This window comes from Neofelis nebulosa, chromosome 18 (genome assembly GCF_028018385.1).
Source record: "Neofelis nebulosa isolate mNeoNeb1 chromosome 18, mNeoNeb1.pri, whole genome shotgun sequence".
Lineage (NCBI taxonomy): Eukaryota > Metazoa > Chordata > Mammalia > Carnivora > Felidae > Neofelis > Neofelis nebulosa.
Window position 1 is genome coordinate 35,126,554 of NC_080799.1, and position 12,715 is coordinate 35,139,268.

At 49.7% G+C, this 12,715-nt stretch overlaps 1 protein-coding gene across 3 annotated transcripts in view; it reads right to left on the bottom strand.

Moving 5' to 3' along the window:
- Positions 1-12,715, bottom strand: part of SNX29 (sorting nexin 29) — a 495,833-nt gene that overhangs the window by 233,153 nt on the left and 249,965 nt on the right. For all 3 annotated transcript variants that reach the window (XM_058711881.1, XM_058711878.1, XM_058711879.1), the window contains exon 15: positions 6,991-7,097. In XM_058711881.1, coding sequence (XP_058567864.1) covers positions 6,991-7,097 — 107 coding nt within the window. The remainder of the gene's footprint in view (positions 1-6,990; positions 7,098-12,715) is intronic.

Below are 12,715 nucleotides of genomic sequence, written 5' to 3' on the forward strand. Positions count from 1 at the left end.
GATACACAGGCTCATGAGACTATTCTGGGTTTTGTACATGTTGCCACGTCTCCAAAATAAAAAGATTTAGAGAAGTCCTTAGAGGTTTAGTCTTGTCCGTCATTCACATTTTAGTGAGAATTACACCTACCCCTCCAGAAAAGAGAACTCCTTGCCAGGTTTCACTCGTAGGTGACAACACTTCCGGTCTTACTTTCTGAAAAAACAGTTCCACGCCCCACCACGAGGGGAGAGCCTGCTCTTAATCACTCAGCACCTTGTGACTAAAATAACAAAAACAAACTCACACCCTACTTTTCACTAGGAGCAGAGGTCTCATGTAGATCTCAGCTCAGGGTTCTTCACCCTGAGTCCTTACATGGAATCCGGTACTCTACTGCAAAGTTCATCATCCTTCTTTCGTATAAAAAGGACTCTCAGATCCATCAAGATGGCCTGATGCCACTGGGGCCAATTTATGAATCAAGTGCTGGCGGTCTGACCGTTCCCAAGGTCCAGGTCGCCTCAGGGAACTTTTTCATTATCTCCAGCATGTGGTTATGAATGTGGTTTTTTTTTTTAGCCAGCTGCAGCTTACTTTTCCATTAATAGTAACCTGCCATTATAATGAGAATAAATGTTGCTAATATACCATTTATTTCACCCATGAGCAAAAATTCAGGGACCAACTACACTCACACAGTAAATGATAAGTATCCTATAATTTGAGAAATCAATCAAAAGCTAGCTGAGTCCTGACACACGGGAGGAAGTAAAAACCTGTTTGCAGAGAGGAGGGGCTGGCAGTTCTGAAGCAGGTGAACTGGCAATTTAATAGCAGGGATGCAGGGCCATACCTCAGAAGTTGGGTACAGAGGGGAGTGGGGGTGGCTCAGTTGGTTAAGTGTCTGACTCTGGCTCAGGTCACGATCTCACGGTCCGTGGGCTCAAGCTCCACGTCGGGCTCTGTGTTGACAGCTCAGAGCCTGGAGCCTGCTTCAGATTCTGTGTCTCCTCTCTGCCCCTCCCCCCCTCACGCTCTGTCTCTGTCTCTCAAAAAAATGAATAAACATTAAAAAAAATTAAAAAAAAAAAAACTTGGGTACAGAGAAGGGAGGTATAAAGGAGGCCTGGCAAGCAGAGACTGTAAGGGGAAATGAACGGAAATGTCATCTACTGCTAATACACACACACAGGTGACCTTGAACAATGTGGACATTACAGGCGTGACCTTCGCACAGTCAAAAATCTGCAAGTAACTTCCGACTCCCCCAAAACTTAACTGCTAATGGCTGACTCTTGACCAGAAGCCTCATTGATAACATACCCAATTAACACGTATGGTGTATGTTATATGTTGTATTCTTACAATAAAGAATGTTAAGAGAAAACTCCATTTACAGTATTATACCGTATTTACTGGATAAAATCCCCATGTAAGTGGACCCACGCGGCTGCTCAAGGGTCAACTGCATATATATAGCTTCTTATGAGCTGGGGTACTTTGGAGGTAAGTAACAGAAACAGACTCTAAACTACCGAGAAATCATCACTGTGAACAGAAAAGTGGGAGAAAACGGGCTCCGATAAAGGACTGGACCCAGAATAGTGCTGCCAAGTTCAACAGGAATGCGGACAGCACGCAGGCAGCCGCTTCTGAATGAACGGGCCTCCCACGCCCCGCTGCTGTTCACGCAAGAGTTAAAGCCCCTCTGCCTTGGCTCAGGCACCCTCCCGCCCCCGTGCCAAGGAAGGGCAGAGGACTTGGCTTTTCTCCCCTCCATGAAAGCAAGCTGTGGCGAGGTCAACCCTCAAAACGAAACAAAACAAAACAAAAACCAGAAGGGAGAAAAGAAGGCCCGAAGATGCCTCCTCAAATTAGCCCTACCCGTTTGTATCACTGGCTGCATTTTACTGACAGAGAAATGAGGACTTAGGACAGGAGCGCCCCGGAACACACGGCAGGGAGTGACAACCTGTGCTCCGTCTCTCTGATGGGGGACAGGTGTGGTCTGCAGGCCACAAAGCTGCAGAAGGAGGGGCTCAAGAAATGCAGGAACAAAGTCAAATGCCACAGACATTTTACACTCTTCTTGACATACCTGGAGGAAAAGAACCGGGAAACCTCTACAAAGGACTCTAAACTGAAGGAACTGTCCTTAAAGGAGGTAAAGCAGACTTTTAGAACACATCTTCCTTGGACGCATCCGTTATCTTCTACCCTCAAGACCCTTGGTGAGCACAAATCAACTGCTCCTCATGGCTAGATCCTCAAGATAGATACAAAGTTTACAAAAGCAATTTCAAGCGTCCTTACTAACAGTAATGGAAGAAAAAGGGAGGCACACTCTAGAAGCTCCCATAAGGTGCCTGAGCTCTTCCTCATCTTTGTGCCCCAGGACCAAGCCTGGGGGCGATGAGGAGCCAGTGGTACCCACCAGTGAGACATCAAAGACGCCACCAGAAAAGAAGGAAAACGCAATCCAGGGAAGTAAATGCCATTTGAGAGGCGTCTCTGCCTCAACTCACATCTTCTATGACCACCTCCTGGAACCATCAGCCATACTGCTCCCGGGGATGGGAAGGCCACGAGAGAAAGAGGAAGGAAGGAAGAAGGGGCTGGACACTTAGAAGGTCCTCAATAAACACGTGCTATAGGAGTTGGAATGGTCTGTCTGTCTGTCCCTCAGTGTCCTCTCCAGGCTCAAATTCCTCCTGAAATTGAGGGCCAGAAACAAGTCTGCCTCCCCTGAAGAACCCCTGTTTCCTCTCATCACACATCCCTCCTGAGCTATAGCAGTGCTCCGTATGACGCCCTCGCAACCCAGGGCTTCATTAAGCCACATCACTTTCTACAAACATCACAGTGAACAGCTGAATCCGCTCGAGAGACTGTCATTCGGCTCAATATTTAGGGAGCTCCTACTGTATGCTGGAACCATGTCGGGCAATTAACATGCAGTTAAAAAGATAACATCTACGGTTCCCTCGAGGAGCTCCCAGCCTGGGGCTCTATTCCATTTGCTACAGAAGCAGGTAATTGCAGCACCGAGGAGATCACACCCTTCTGCCGCAACTAAGGAAGGGTGCACGGTGTGCCCTCCCCGCAGCACCACTGTGAACGGCTGGTGCCGTATCATCCTTGTTTTCTACCGCTCGTTTTCCTCCCTCCACGCATTCTCTCCAACACGACCAGGGACCATCCCTTCTGTTCGGTCAGGCCCAGCCTTTGTTTCTCCCGTGAGAGCGGCCTTCCAGAGCGTGGCAGACAGATTACAGGTTTGCGCTCTCGTGCTGGGAGGCCTGGGTGATTCGAATCCAGCTCTGCTGCCTAGCAAGCCGAAAAATCTTGGGCACGTTCCTCAACTTCTCAAAGCTCCATCTGTGAACAGCGTCCTCCTTGATGAAGTCTGCTGAGGATCACATGAGTTCATCCACGTAAAGGCTTTCCTAGCGCTTGGCCCGGAAAGAAGTGTGCACCCAACAGCGAGCTGTGAGAATCACAGTGGCTGGTAAATAATCGGTGTTTTTATATTCGTGTTCTCCCCCCTCGCCAGGTGAGCCTACACCTGCCAGCATTCTCCCTTCCTTCTTGCTTTCAGAAGTTAACCATCACAGGTGTCAAGAACCATCTCTCGATTGCCAGTCTTTGGTCCCTGATGCCCTCCAGCCATTAAAAGGCGACTCACGGTGTAGACTTTGGGTCCTGAGCTGCCAGGGATACGGGATCCAGGTCACTGAGCACCGATGTGTATGCAGTGTGCACGGGTGGACGAGGCGGCTTCAACGCTGAGAGACATCTAGGAAAAGAATGTTCAGGAACTCCCCTCTCACTGGAACGAATCACGAAAAAGTAATTCAGTTGTTGGGGTTCTTCAAACAGTCCTATTATTTAAAATGGAAGGTCGCTTCTCCCTCTGCTCCTGAAATTAAGGAAGTGCATCAACTCTTCCCCCACATGCTTTCATTACTTCACACAGACACGTGTTTAGAACCCCTTGGTAACAACTAACCATAATGAAATGACAGATAAGCATCACAAAGAACGTTGAAAAGCACTCAATTACTGCTAACCTAAAGGGTTCGGCAAAAGTCTTGGGGTAAAGAGATGCCACGGACAAAAGATCACTGACAGACGGACCTCCCTGTGCCATCAGAAACGTAACGAAAAATCAGCCTGGGGGACCGAATGCCTTTGGAGGACCATCTCTGCTCCAAGCTCCCGTCCCTCCCCGCTCCTCCGCCATGGCCACCGACTCTATTACTGGTCCCGGAGTAAGGAGGTTGCGGACGACAAGACAGGAAGTTAAGGCTGACGAGACCAATTCTTAGCCCCCGACCACCACCCCCTCCGACGCGGCAGCTAACAAGAACGACAACGCAAGCGTACCCCACCACCACCTTCCCTGGACGTCACTAACTCCGTTCAGGGAGATGGGGAGACTCTGTCACAGTCAAAGCAGGTGGTGGCACGGCCACACACGGCCTCCAAAGCACTGTCATCTGGCCCACCGACTTCAGCAGCCACAGCACTACATCTCTCCACATGTCTGCTCTGTTCCAGACATGAGGGTCTCCTTTCTGGTCCTAGAACCTGCCTGTTCTCTCCCTGGACAGGACCTTTGTCCTTGCCGTTTCCTATGCAGAAAGCAGGAACCCACTAAACACCAGATCAAGCAACTAATGTCCCACGGAACAAATGAACTACGGTGCTTCGCTCAGTGGGCCAAGCAGCCAGCCAAGGTCTTCTCGAGCCTTCACAGCCAGAGTTACCAAAGAGCAGGTCAGCTCTCCGGCCGGACCAACCTACAGGTGGATCGCTGCCTCAGGCCTGGGGCTGAGCATGCTCAAAGGAGTCAGGAGACAGGAGCAGTAATCTCTGCAATGTGAGCAGGTCTGACCAAGTCCTTACAACTCAACACTTGGCCCTGGTTTTCCTGAAGGGACACAAGCTACCAACCCACTTTCACTCTGAGAAGAACCCTGCCACCATTCTGAGCTCAAGAGCTCTTCATTCATTCAACGAACCAGAGACATGCCCGTCCTAGGAGAACTTAAAAACACTCCTATTACCACCTGCCGACCTGCCGACGAATGGTAGCTGAGTATACACAGATGAGAACAGATAGTCTCTTCCTCCCGGGGACTCGAGGTCCTGGGGGAGACAAACACACAGGCTACCACAATCCTGAAGGAAAGGGGCCCATTTGCCTCTCCACCCAGGCTTTCTGGGAAGGCACTGATGGCCCAGCACCTGAGAGCACCAGCAGCCAACTCTGGTCAACGACCCCACTGAATAGAGCTTCAAGGATAGGTGTTGGGGTGCCGAGAGGCCCTGAGGGGACAGTCTCCCCAGGCCCTTCCATCCTGGTTTGGAACTCTTCCCCTATCAGCCTATTGTGCTAAGACCCCAGCTCTTTCCCCTTTGAGCTCCCTACAGTTAGAATTCAAATTGTTTCTCACCTCCCATCTTTAGATTTCATTAGCAACACAACGAAACAGACCACAAGGCTCTCGAGGAACCAGAGATGAGCCTAGGGGCTCCTCCTCAAAGACCTGCCTCAAGGTCAGGCATGTCTCCAGGCTAATAGTGGGTATTTTCCTGATTCCCAAGATAAAACACACCGTAGAATATTCAGAAAGTACTACAAGTAGAGTTGTATACTTATAGGTGTATACGTGCACGACTTCTGATAAATACTACCGCCATGTGACCACAACATATGCAACAGAGATATGCACTTATACAGTATATATTTTACATATGAGTTACCTAATTGAAAACTTAGCCCTCCAGCTTTACCACTGAGTACGGTGACAATTAAAGGTTTCTTATTTAAAAAAAAAAAAAAAAAGTTTATCCTATCAGAGAAGTCCCTTTAATTTTTTTAAAGATTTCTTTTTAAGTTTATTTATTTTGAGAGAGAGAGACAGAGAGAGAGAGAGAGAGAGAAATCATGAGAGCGGGAAGGGCAGAGAGAATCCCAAGGATTCCCAAGCAGGCTCCACACAGTCAGTGCAGAGCCTGACATGGGGCTCAAACTGACGAACCGGGAGATCATGAGCAAAGCCAAGTCAAGAGTCAGAGGCTTAACCAACGAGCCACCCAGGTGCCCGCCTTTATTCTTTATCAGGAATATTTTTATCATAGAGCTGTCAGCTCACTATGTTGTACACTTGAAACATTATATATCAACTCTACATCAATGAAAAGTATTTTTGTTAGATATAGATAGAGATGATGAACATTATCAAATCACTTTTTAATACCAATCAAGATCACTATCTGGTGTTGCACCTTTAATTATTAATAAGCTGACTTGATTGATTTCCTAACATTAAGCCATCCTTGAAATCCTAAATAAGTCCCATTTTAATGTGGATTATAGTTTCTTTTTTATGCCGTCTTTGCGAATTTTTGATATTGGCATAATGCACATTTGAACCAAGATACAGACACGTGGATATAAAGACAGAGATGATGCTTTAAGGAAGCACAAAGAGCAAAATGGCCATAAAAGCATCCAGGTTTGCTATCTCCTAGGGACCTCCTCTATGTTCACAACTTTCTTCTGGTTGTTTGGTGCCCTGCAGGCAAGCCAGCCTCGTCTTCCATTCATGTGGATAATCCCTGTTATCCTCGGAAAGAGACCATCTCATCCACACGTGGGCACTGCTGAGCACAAAGTCGTTTGTCATATTCTCTCCTGTCTGTAATCTCCAAATCCAAGGGTCCATTTGTTTGCTTACTTTTAACATCACATTTTCGTTTTCTCTCCTTCCTTGCCACAGGCGCCAAGACTTTCTAATTAAATATTTTCGAAGAACCTGCTCTAGGTTTTCTTCACCAAGCACAATGCTTTCACCATTTTGTGTTTTGCTTTGTTGGTGGGGAAGGGGGGGTAGGGTCTGACTGCTCTGCTACCATCTGTGTGACAGGTTGGACCTGTTTCCGGAAAGTCCACAAAGCAGCCACCATGGGGGTAAACGCACAGGGACAGCCAGCCTTACCTCGATGAGCTTTCTCTCGTAGGAGCTCGCCAGCTCCTCGGCGACTTCTCCCGGCTTCTGCTCAGTGACTGCAACTTCTCCATCAACGTTCCAAAGGTTTGGGACAGCTTTAGGAAAACAAAGAAACCCCATAAATATTTTCACAGTAACCAAAAGTTATTCTCCCAGTGAAAAAATGTTTTGGTCTTTGCCAAATGGTTTCTCCACAGAGAGAGTGCTTTTGATGAGGCAGAAAAAAGATCCCAACTACTAATGACTTCACCCCTCCAACATTTTCACACAAGTACAATGAAGTGAATGGTAAGAATGGAAGAAGTGTCGCAGGGACAGACGCACAGAAGTCTGGGGAACCGCCTGGTCACCACTCCCCATCCCAGGGCAAGACAGACGACGCACGGGCAAGACGTAGGAGCCTCCGTTTCCACCTGTTATGTTGGTCACATTTCTTTTTCTCCAACAGCACAGTTCCCCGGCGCGGGACCGTCCGCCTACAGCTGGACGTCAACAGCAGGGGTCGGGGCAGACGCAGAACCGCTAAGAATGAACGTTTACCAACCGTACTTAGCGTGGAAGCTAGGCAGCTTCGGGAAACACTCGCCAACCGACGCAGAATCCCCAGCAAGGCCATCCAAACAAGACTGGCTCCCAGGCCAGCGCAGGAGTTAGGAGCACAGAAGACACGGGCGGGTGCCACTCCTCCTTTGAGAGTCACATCCATGAATGCTTGCTTTGTAGAAAAGGACAAGAAGCGAGAACTGGGAACGAGCAGGCAAATTCCAAGAAAAACAAGGGAACACCGACAGGAAGGAAGTGCCCCACTGGCATGGATCAAGAATGTGGATTAGCCCCAAGCCCAGAAAGAAGCATCAGGTAAGCGGATTCCATTTCCTGCGTGTTCCAGGAGACGGAACTCCCGGACGCCCCATCGACTGAGGAGATGGTAGTGAAGGCCAGCCCCGCTCTGGCACCAGCAAATGGACAGACTGGGGGAGGACGAGAAAGTGGGCCAAGGCTAAGCAAAACTGGGGGTACTGAGTCTGCACCGACTGCGGCTCCGCCTTCAGCCCTCTCCCGGAGCCTCCATCAGGCCACGAGATAGAGGCCCAGAGGCAGCAGGGCCCTGAATGACGACACACATCCCACTGGAATGCGTCCTAAGCTGCTCCCATCCCAGGAGTGACCGCAGCCCAGCCAGTGCTGAGGACAGTGACCCAGGAACGCTCTTCAACCGGAAATAGGTAAAGAGAACCTTTAAAGGGCTTCCACTTCAAGGTGACAGACTGAATACATTCATTTACGCTCGCATCTTCTGAGTCCCATTGAAATACCAATTTTAAAAATTCTAGCAGCATCACCCTCGAGAAAGAAAGGGAATGAGAGAGGGGACAAGATGACAAAATTCTAGAAGCCAAGAAGCAGGCCAATCACTGGTGAGCAACAAGACAGACCTCAGAGAGTTTCCTTCTGGGCTGCAGGTGCACAACACCAAAATACAATCTCATTCAAACGGGACAACTCGCCAACAGCTGGCAAAGTACTAATACAAGACATTTCTAGAAGGGGGGGAAGGGTAAACATGGGGCTGAATGTCAAGAGGAAAGATAAAAAAGTCTGTTTAAGAAGCAATTTGCAGAGGTGCCTGGGTGGCTCAGTCAGTTGAGTGTCAGACTTCGGCTCAGGTCATGATCTCACAGCTCATAGGTTCGAGCCTTGCATAGGGCTCTGTGATGACAACTCCCAGCCTGCTTTGGATTCTCTGTCTTCCTCTCCCTTTGCACCTCCCCCCGCTCCTCTCTCTCCCTCAAAAATAAACAAACACTGGAGGGGGAGGGGAAGGGGGAGGAGGGGGAAGAGGGAGAGGAGGGAGAGGAGGGAGAGGAAGGGGAAAGGGGGAGGAGGGGGAGGAGGAGAAGAAGAAGGAGAAACCATTTGCCGAAAATTAAGGGCTTATTCTCCAGAGAAGGTGAAACAGTGGTCTGGACCGAGCCAAAGGCATGGGTACCCCAGAGGAAAAAGAGTGAGAAACAGTACTGCTGAACTTCTTCCATTCCTCCTTTCCCATTCCCCAGCAGCCGGAAGCCAACATACACCCCTAAGCAGGGAGTACAAAGGATTGTCCTGGAATTTTAACAGGCTGAAGAAAAGACCGGAAGGGGCTGATAGGAGGGGCTCTGCAGTGACACAGCACAGCCAGATCACCCCACCAGGGCACGAGCACAGCTCCTACACAGAGAGCTCGGCTCTGTGGCACCCACCCCATCTCGGAGCACATGGCGAGAGATCGCCTCATGTCTGAGACAAGCACCTAAGACGGAAAACCCGGACCAGAATCTACAGACAGAAGAGAACATCTTGTAAGGGAGAGACACAAGTTAGGGAAAAATACACTCGAGAATCTGCAAACTGTCGGTCACAGTCCCAGAGACAGAAGATGACGGTATAGCTGAAAACAGGAACAGAGAGGAGTCGAAAAAGAAGAAAAAGAGGCACACACGCACAGAGTAAAAAGACAGACTCATTTGGAAAGCCAAACTGGGACAGAAGTAAGGGAACACTAGATACAAAGGACAGACGGTGAGAAAATGCCCGGAAGACAGAGCCAAAGGATAACAAAAGGGAAAAAAAAAATGAAACGGAGAATTACCATTTGAGAGGAACCAAGAAAGGGAAGGGGGGAAAAAAGTTAACAGAGACCAGGAAATCAAAGACTTCATTCAAGTAATGTCCTAGAACCAGAGAGGCGGGTGTGGGGACAGAAGACCCAGTGGGCACACAGCACGAGGGGTGAACCATGCTCAGGCACCTCACAGGGAAATTTCAGGTCAAGAGAGACAAACTGAAGAGGGTGCTAACTTCCGGAGCGGAGGCAGAACTTTTACAGATGACAGAAAGTTCTAGATGACCTTGGATTTCCGAACAACAATGTAAGCTAGCGACCGATCAAGTGATAAGTGCTATCAACACCCTAAGGGCAATTATTTCCACCCTGGAATTAGGTACCAAGCCAAACCCTGTGGTAAGAAAGTAAAAACATTTTCAGACATGCAATCTTCCAAAAATCCTAACCCGTCCGCAACCGAAAAAAAAAGACAAAAAAATCTAAGAAAAAGAACACAGTTTCTACGAAAGAGAAGATACGACACAAGAGCGAGGAGATCATTAATAACCAGGAAGTGGAAACCACCCACACAGCCACCGTGGAGGACTGATGGATCAAAAGAAGGCGCTTGTCCCTGCAGCCGAAGACCACTCAGCCCACAAAAGGAGGAAAGCACTGACACCGCCTACAACACGGATGAACCCTGAGAACGTCACACAAAGGGCGAGACGCCAGAAGAGACACGAAAGGTCACAGACGGCCGGATTCCATTTATACAAAATGCCAAGAACAGGGGCGCCTGGGTGGCGCAGTCGGTTGAGCGTCCGACTTCAGCTCAGGTCACGATCTCGCGGTCTGTGAGTTCGAGCCCCGCGTCAGGCTCTGGGCTGATGGCTCAGAGCCTGGAGCCTGTTTCCGATTCTGTGTCTCCCTCTCTCTCTGCCCCTCCCTCGTTCATGCTCTGTCTCTCTCTGTCCCAAAAATAAAAATAAAAAAGTTGGAAAAAAAAAAAAAAATGCCAAGAACAGGTATGGGTTCCCAGGGGCCGGGAGGAGGAAGGGATAAGGGATGACCGCTAATGGGGATGGGGTTCGCCTTTGGGATGACGAAATCGCTCTGTATTTAGAGAGAGGGGACGGTCACACGCCTTGTAAATGCACTGAAACCCACTGGACTGCACACCTTGTAAGGGTCAACTGTGTGGCCCGCGAACTACATCTGACCCAAGAAGCGGTAAGACCAGAGAGCTGGTGGGGACAAGCCCATGGAGCAGCCAGGCTCCCTCGGGCCACGGCGGGCAGAGGACTGCAGGAGAGATGGCCTCACAGGGGCCCGGTTTTTCACATATTCAGATTTCCGTAAGTGAGAGAGCACGTGCATTTTGATTAGTAAGTAGTAAGTTCACACAACACCAACCATGTTTGTTTGGTTTTGTTCCAGTAGGAACTCAAAAGAAATCTAGAAGTTGTGCCAAAATAACGATCCCGTACCTTGCAGCTCGGCTAGATAGCATTTTTGGGATCCTAGTAATGTATTCACCGGAGAGGGACCAAACTAAAAAGAGGGTATGTCTGTGCTAGAGGATGGGTGGGGAGAGGGGTCCCTGCGGGGAGAGGGACCCAAGAGCTATCCTCCCCCCTCCACAGTGAGAAATCAGTCAAGAATATCTACAACTGAGAAATCAACGTATTATTGAGAGACATTAAGGGAAGTACCAGAACCGTAAGGTAAACGTTTGAAGCAGCTGCCTGTGGGGTGTGGGAAATGGGGGTGGGGGAGGGGTGGCGGCTAGAAGTACCAGCTCTTTTACGGTAAGGCCACGTGCCAGCGTCGGACTTAGAAAACAGAAAGGCGGAATTGATTTTAAGGAAAAGAATCTGAGAGGAAACTGCACTTAGAAAAGTTCAGACACTAACAGTGCCCATCAAGGCAGGGCAGACGCCCCAGCACGAAGCTGGCTGTGGCTGATCAGCGCGGTCCGGGGCCAGTCCGCATCTAAGGTGTGACGGACGGGCTAACGGCACGGTCCGCAGGTGCTCTCCAAACGACCTGATCTTCGCCTGAGCGAGGGTGCTTTCCACCACAAGGAGATTTTGCTGCTCAGAAAGACGTGGCCTTCCAACCCGCTTGAGGTCTGCACATCTCTTTAGAAATCCAGCCACTGGCCTTCCTTCCTCAGATACCAGCCCCTCTGTAGGTTCATGTGAGAGCAAGCCACGGTCCTCTGCACTGAAGGAGGCAGATGCATGAATAAGCTTGTTAACCTTGAAGACTAGGAACCAGACCCTGGACAGTCATGAATTTATAAAAGGTCTCTGAGAAACGAACCAGCCAACCTTCCCCTGCAACTCTCTGACCTCCTGGTGCCCCGGTCCAGCTCCTGCAGCTTTAACAAGCATGTCAGAGACATGCATTCCATGCACGAAATAATAAATAGCAAATCCCAGCTACACCGCAATCTTCTCACTGGTCGGCAGCCTCCAAGATGGCTCCCAGTGATCCCTCCCTCCTGGCACTCACGTCACTGGATCTCCACCCCTGCGTATAGGGCTGGACTTACTGACTCACCTCGAAGGAACACGATGTGGTGGAAGCGAAGGGATGTCACTGTGGAGATTAAGTTTTAGGAGACGGTGGCTTCTGTCTTGGGTGCCCACTCCCACTCACTCCCTCTGAGGAAAATGAGGTGCCGCCTTGTGAGCGGCTTTATGGAGAGAGCCATGATGCATCCCCCACACACAGCCAGCAAGGCCCTGGGGTCTGCCGACAGCCACACGAGTCCTCCTCCCGTCAAGCCTGGAGAGGACAACCGCAGCTCCGTGAGAGACCCTGGGCCAGAGGACGCGCTAAGCCACGCCTGGATTGCTCCTCCCCACACACTCAAGGGAGTGAGTTGAGTGTTGTGTTAAGCTGCTGAATTTTGGGGTCATTTGTTACACACCGAGAGATCCACAATACAGTACCTTTAGTCACTCAACAGGTAGTTCCTAGAGAGCACTGTGGCGAGACTCTGACTTAGGCCCTGGAGTCCCAAGGACGATGGTGGTTCCCCACAGATGGGACCACGATGGTGTGGTTCCCCGTGGATGACGTTTATGAAAAGGACAACGACAAAGTGAACTTGGC